General features: G+C 40.4%; 1 protein-coding gene across 1 annotated transcript; it reads left to right on the top strand.

Annotated features, from left to right (window-relative positions):
• The first annotated feature begins 2,794 nt into the window (after positions 1–2,794).
• LOC127094288 (uncharacterized) lies at positions 2,795–6,878 on the top strand. The gene is made up of 2 exons (XM_051033143.1): positions 2,795–6,144; positions 6,404–6,878. The coding sequence occupies exons 1-2, from the start codon at positions 4,547–4,549 to the stop codon at positions 6,876–6,878; spliced, it is 2,073 nt and encodes a 690-aa protein (XP_050889100.1). The 5' UTR covers positions 2,795–4,546.
• Positions 6,879–7,475: the final 597 nt, after the last annotated feature.

Raw genomic sequence — 7,475 nt, 5'->3', positions numbered from 1 at the left:
CCTCCATATCCACTTGTGTGCACATTAGTAAAAAGGCAAATCACTTCATTAAGACAAAACCAGTTTAGCATTTCATTAGTGGACCTTAAACAGACAATATAAAGTGAATTTTCTGGACTTTCTAACCCTAGCCACAAGCCATACACGCACAGAAACTTCATTCTCTCCTTTCTTGCATTTTTGCATATTGGCAATTTCTGCTCATAAACTCAAAAGACTCGAGTTCCCTTCATTGTTCCATTATCCATCAACTATTTGGAAGTTGTTTGCACTATCAAATCACTGCTGTAACACCTTCATCGTGTCCTGTTTTCAAAAGCACTCTCCCATGGCAGCTTGGAGCTAGAGTCAAACCAAGCAAGGTTGAGCATAACTTCTTCAAGGATACATCATTTGGGACCAAGACCTCCATCTGTTTAAGCTCATAACAGCCAAAACATCACTGCATATCAGATTTCTTCAAGAATAGGTAAGTTTTCGAATCACACTATTCCCAAATTCGTGCCATGTTTTAGATAGATTACGTCTTGCTGAGTCCAAAGAGCCTTAGATTGTTGAAAATGGTTAAGTATGGAGTGAGTATTTTGATTTTGAAGATTGGTGTTCAAATAATTTTCTGTCTGATTCTTCCATGTGAGCTTGGATTGATGGTAATGGATGTTATATTATGTTTGTGTTTGTGTTGCTGAAGCTTTTGATATGCTTGTTATCGTTTTCTGGAGAAATTGTTCATGGTCGATTGTGATGAAGGTGATGATACCCTGTTTGTTCATGTCTTTAAACTTGCCCAGAATCCACCTGAATGTGCTGGTTTATTGTTTGTTTGTATGTTACATGAGCCTACTGTACCAATGCCCTGCTGTTTATGTGCTGTTGTTGGATTTCGTTTTTGATTGATTGCATGAAGATGTATGATACATGCTGATGTTGCTACCAAAACCCTAGATTGTATGACCATTCCCAGAATCTTGAATTTCGATTGGCTGCTGTTGCTCCTTGTTACTGTTCCATTGGTTGCTAACCAATTGGAACATTTCGTGGCCTGGCCTTAAACGCAGGCGTTTTGATAAGTGGAAGGCATATTTACATCTATGCCACTCGGTCAACCATGTTTGACCCTTCTTCCATGTTTTTTGCTCATGTTTTATCCATTTTGTTCATCAACTTCAACAATTCATTTTTAATTCATTTCAACTCCAAAAATTATGGGATTTTTTGCATTGTGACCTGTGGGATGTCTAGTTTTTTACCATGTTTTTTTAATATTTTTTCTGATCATTGGATATTAATTGGCCTTAGGGTTTTTGAAATGTGACCAAAAATGATACATGTTGCCAAAACAATTGTGAAATACTCATGTTGTATCCAATGACCCTGAATTTTTGTGTGGAGAAACTAGACTCATTCACCTTTGTTTTCGTATAAAGTTTGTGCATTTATCATATGTGGTGTGTGAGATATGATTTTCTGAAGTTAGAGGTCACATTTGGTGTCACACCATGAATGTGCATTTTCCCAATTTTGTTTGACATGTTTCCTTACATCCAAATGACCCCAAATTTTGCATGATCCCTCCCTTACATGTCTAGTTCATGTGTGAATTTTCTTGGAATTAATTGTGCTATTTTCCATTTATTTGAGATTTTTCTTCCCTGCCTAGTCAATTGTTGACTTTATGTGACCTACCTTGCCATATCATTTGGGAAATCCTCATACCATATTGTATGACCATGAAATTTCATATGTGATAACTAGACATCTTGAGCTTTGCATTGGTGTTAATCTCATTCATTTCTCATCTGTTTTCAATTTGTTATAATTTTTTGAAGTTGACTCATGTTTGTTGACCTTCATTGTGCATGCTTAAATTTGGTTTGACTTCTTGATTTTCATTGACTGCCTTCCTCTCATCCAAATGCCATGAAATTTAACATGCTTACCATGTTAGATGTTAGGATTGAACATGAATTATTTGATGATTTTTGAAAATGTTTGGGTTGACTTTTGATGCAAGTCATTCTGTTGACTTCTTTGTGTTTTCATTTGCCATGCATTGCCTTCCTTTGCTCATGAATTGACAATGATGCATTGATATGCATGTGAACCCAATTGGACTTGCTTCTTGATTGATTGAATTTGATTTGGATTGAATATGGTTTGCTGTTTTGACTTTTTCATTCTCTTTTGACCCTAGGCTTGCCCTAGTGGTCCAGTTGCTTACTGTTGAGTTTATGTTTTCAGGTTGAACCCCAAGTGACCATTGAGATCAATTTCTTTTGCTTGAGTTTGCTTGAATAGCATTGTTTAACTTTGTTTGTTTTGTAGGTGACTTGACTCACAAGCCTAAGTCTTGTGCCTTGCACACCCATTTGATTCTGATTACTCATTGGTGTCTGTTTTCTTCTGTTTTGTTTGTGAACTGTTTACTGATTAGTTTGACTTTTTCAGGTACTTTAGTTGCTTAAGTTCTCTGAACTTGCTTTGCTTTGCTTTTTAGCAACTTGCTTGAGGTATAATCTCTGTTACTTCATGTAGTCTAGAGACCCGACCTGTTACTTGGCCGGGCAAACTGTCTGAAGTCCTCCTTAAGAGGCGATGCTTGTGTATGTTTAATTTGTCCTTGCATTGAGTCAAAGACCTCCTAAGTGAAGAGGCAATTGGCAGAACCAAGGGATAAGCAACCTATCCCCTGCTATTCAGTGTGTCTTCTGTTTTGCTCACACTACTGTGTTGATGCATTTCAGATAAAAACCCAAGATCTTGTGCAATTGCACAGTTGAGTCAGTATCAAATGTGTAGAAGGGTTCCCACTTTCTGAACCCACACATTCTTGTCAAATGCTCTCCCAGGCCAGGGATAGAAGCAATGAGGCACACCCCTCATCTCCTTTCATCTGCTTCACCTTAGCCCCTCAATGGCAAGGTTAAGAGCACACTTCACCCCATTCCAGAGGTTTGTTTGTTGAGGTTGATATGACCCCTCGACTAAAACCTAACCCTTGTGTGAGCCTTTTGTGTGTATATAGTGTGTGCTACCTGTGCTTGTATGTTTGTTTGACTTGCTTCCTGTGCAAGTTAGGTTTAGTTTAGACTACTCCTTGTTTGTTTTCGCCCTCGTTGCGATCCTTTCTCTCGCCCTCGTTGCGATCGAGCCTTTTCCTTTCTCTCGCCCTAGTTGCGATCGAGACTTTCCCTTTCTCTTGCCCTAGTTGCAATCAGATCCTTTATCCCTCCGTAGCCGAACTACGGCAACTCTGATTCTCATATTCAGATGAGATACGTAGGCACGAGACGCGATGTCTTGCCGAGTTTGACTAACAACTAACGCTAATTCTCTTCTCTCGCCCTCGTTGCGATTGAGACTTTCTCTTCTCTCGCCCTCGTTGCGATTGAGACATTCTTTTCTCTCACCCTCGTTGTGATTGAGACCTCCCTTTTCTCTTGCCCTAGTTGCAATCGAGACCCTTGCTTCCTGTGCAAGCCTTGTCTAGGATAGGTTGGCCCGTGTGCCATTTAGCTAGAAACCTTAACTTAGGGTTGACTTTGCATGACAACATCTAGGCTCGAGTCGTAGTCTCCCTAGAGTTGTGTCTCCCTCTGTTATCTGGTTAGGCTAGATCCTTGTCCCTGCGTAGGGGAACTACATCGCCCTGATCTTCATACCAGATGAAGTATGTAGGCAGGAGATTGAGCTGATCTCTCCGGGCGCCTTTTCTTTTCTTTTGTGTTTGTTTGACAGTTGTAGGCTCGAGTCCCCGACTCCCTATTAACTTGTTATGTTGTTGTGTGCTTGGAAGCCGATGTAAGTCCATCGAGTGGCATTTGGGTTCCAGTGTGGGTGTGTTTTGGTTCGGATGCTGATGTAAGTCCAGTGATTGGCATTCAGGCTCCACGTTTGCCTGTGTCTTGTTTGTTTGTGTGCGCGTCAGCCGAGCTACGAATGCTCTGATTCTTCTCTCGTCCGAGAAGATACGTATGCATAGGATGCGATATCCTAGCGAGCATGTGTTGTTTCCCCAGTCCGAACTACTTCGACTCTGATGTCTATGCCTGATAGACTAAGTAGGCCCAGGATGCGACATCCTGCCGAGTCAGTTTCAGTCAGTTTCTTTTGTCTCTTTCAGCCAGTGTGTGTGTGTTTGAGCAGTGTTTAGCAACCAATTTTCCTTCCTTTTGTGCGTGGATCCCGTAGAGTACTACGGATGCGTAGGGTGCCTAATACCTTCCCTTCGCATAACCGACTCCCGAACCCATTCTCTTTGGTCGCGAGACCATGTTCTTTCCTAGGTTTACTCTGAGCGTTTCCTTTCCCTCTTTTGGGATAAATAACGCACGGTGGCGGCTCTGTTGTTTCTTTCTTTTCCCGCCGGTTTTTCGCGTAATGCGACAATAGCAAGAATGGTTTTGTGCCTCCACATAACTATGCCTCCTGTAGGGTTTGTTCTAGGAACTCTCAAGGATGCCTAACTGTTGTAACGGATCTCCAGGATCAAATGGACTAAGGTTACATTGAAGCCTACCGAGACAGAGATTATAGTCAAGTCAATATGGTCAATAGTGACAACGAAGTGAATGTCATAGTTCCTCATTTCAACGACTCTGAGCCTATACAAATTACTTATGACAGTCGGAATACTTCTGTGACTCCTCTGGTCATTAACTTACCGGGCCCAGTTCCCTACCAATTTGATAAAGTCGTGCCTTACAAGTACAATGCTACAATGATTGAGAATGGAAATGATGTTCCTCTACCCTCCATTGTTAACTTCGTTGGTGTAAGCAGAGTCACAAGGAGTGGGCGTATATTTGCAAAAAGGACTGAGGATGTCGCAGCAGGAAAGCAGACTCATGTTGAGATCCCTTTTGAACCGGTTGGCCAATCTGATAACATGAATCCGAAAAGTGATGATGATGATGAGGTGTTGAAGCTCATCAGGAAAAGTGAATACAATGTGGTGGAACAATTACTGCATATACCTTCCAAGATATATGTGTTATCTTTGTGGATGAACTCTGAGGCTCACCGTGAAGCTTTGCAAAAAGTCTTAGAACAAGCTTATGTAGACTATGATGTGACGGTTGGACAATCTGATGGTATCATCGCTAACATCACGGCCTGCAACAACTTGAGTTTCAGTAATGAAGAGCTCCCCGAAGAAGGAAGAAATCATAACATGGCACTAAATATCTCAATCAACTGTATGAATGACTTATTGTCAAGTGTGTTAGTTGATACAGGATCGTCTCTCAATGTCATGCCGAAGTCGACACTTTCCAGACTTTCTTTTCAAGGTGCTCCTATGAGGAGTAGCAGGATTATTGTCAAAGCTTTTGATGGTTCCAGAAAAACAGTCATTGGAGAAGTTAACCTTCTTATGACCATCGGACCTCATACTTTCCAGATAAAATTCCAGGTGATGGACATAGAAGTTGCGTATAGTTGTTTATTGGGTCGGCCTTGGATCCATGAAGTTGGGGCAGTCACTTCCACTCTGCATCAGAAGCTTAAATTTGTGAAGAACGGGAAGCTAGTGACAGTCTGTGGGGAGAAAACACTAGTTGTGAGCCACTTATCATCTTTCTCTTATCTTGAACCTGAAGAAGATGTTGGAACTCAATTCAAAGCCCTTTCTTTGATTGACAAAGATATCAAGAGAGGAGTATCCATCTCTTCATTCAAGGATGCACAACGGCTAGTCAATGATGGTATAACCGATGGTTGGGGAACAATTTTGGATCTTCCAGAAAACAAACACCGAGAGGGTTTAGGCTTTTCTCCTACTTCCAAGAAGATTGCAGAAGGAAGTAGATCTGTTCGTTCAATCAAAGAAACTTTCCATAGTGGAGGGTTCATCAATCCCACTTTTCCAGAAGTTAGTGTTGTCACTGAGGATAATGATTCAACATGGGAACCCTACTGCGACGATCCTGAATATGATCTTGAGGCGGAAGATGCATATGTGCCTTTCTACTTTCCTCATCATAAAGAACTTAAATACATCCCGGGGTCAGAAGACGAAGCAGCTGAAGCCAATGCCATTGTGGAAGACAATCCTAAAGATGTTCCGACAGACTTCATAGCTCACGGAGTAATTCGCCAAAACTGGACCTATGTTGATGTTCCTGTTGTTGTTCAGATTTCAAAGTAATATTTTGTTGTCTGTTTTCTTTTCAAAAAAATCCTTTCGTTATGCCTAAGGCGAAATTAACAATGTTTGGGCTTGCGTTTCAAGAATTAAATTAATGAAAATGTTATTTTGTTTCCATATTGTTGTTTTTATTGTTTTGTTGTTTTTTTTTGGAAAATGGTAATCTAAAAAAAAGCAAATAAACACTTCCAGATAGCTGCACATAACTTCACACTTTTATCTGTTTCTAAAACAAGCATAAAATCACATGTGCAGATTAATTCATGACATATCCATTAAAACCAATGACCCTATGCCCTCTTGCAACTTTGAATTCCCTGTGTACGAAGCGAAAGAAGAAGAAGAGGAAACCATTCCATATGAAATCTCTAGACTGCTCGAAAATGAAGAAAAGACCATTCAGCCACTCAAAGAGCTAATGGAAGTAATCAACTTGGGGTCTGAAGAGGATAGAAAAGAAGTCAAAGTTGGAGCACTACTCGCGCCAGAGGTCAAAGAGAGGATGATGGAGCTTCTCCGAGAATATACCGATGTGTTTGCTTGGTCATACCAAGACATGCCAGGGTTGGACACCGATATTGTGGAGCATCGTTTACCATTGAGGCCAGAGTGTCCACCGATCAAGCAAAAGTTAATAAGAACTCGGTCGGACATGGCGATCAAAATCAAAGAGGAAGTGCAAAAGCAGATTGATGCAAGTTTCCTTGTGACATTAAAATTGTTGGTGTAAGCCCTAGAGGCCAATACTTTTGGTACTTGTATCGAATTATTTATTAATTAATAAAAGGATTTTTCTTTATTATGGTTGATTAATAAAGTCCCTAGAATAGTTAGTCTGTTTAATGCATCAAGTGTGACTTGATCATGAGACCACATTAAACAGACACTATTCTTAAAGTATCCGTAGTCGAGCTTTATTATGAAGTGGGATAACATTAAAGCATTGAGACTATTATGTTTGTAGACTGATGATCACATCTCATGGATCATGGATAAAGAGTTATCAAGTCTTAAACATAGGTATGAATATTAAGAGTAATATTTATACCGGATTGACCCGTTATGAGAATACTATATAGAAAGTTATGCAAAGTGTCATAAGTTATTCTCATGGTTATAATAGTGTATACCACTCTTCAACCTTAAACCACTATGGACCCTAGATGTAGAGTCGAGTGCTTTGTTGTTGATCCAACGTTGTCCGTAAATGGATGACCATAAAGACAGTTGATGGGTACTCCACAAAGCATGCTGAGGGACATGAGTGACCTAGATGGAATTTGCCCATCCTGCATAACAGGATAAATGTCTATGGGCCCAATATTGA

This window comes from Lathyrus oleraceus, chromosome 6, assembly GCF_024323335.1.
Source record: "Lathyrus oleraceus cultivar Zhongwan6 chromosome 6, CAAS_Psat_ZW6_1.0, whole genome shotgun sequence".
Classification (NCBI taxonomy): domain Eukaryota; kingdom Viridiplantae; phylum Streptophyta; class Magnoliopsida; order Fabales; family Fabaceae; genus Lathyrus; species Lathyrus oleraceus.
This window is presented reverse-complemented; position numbering and strand designations above follow the sequence as displayed.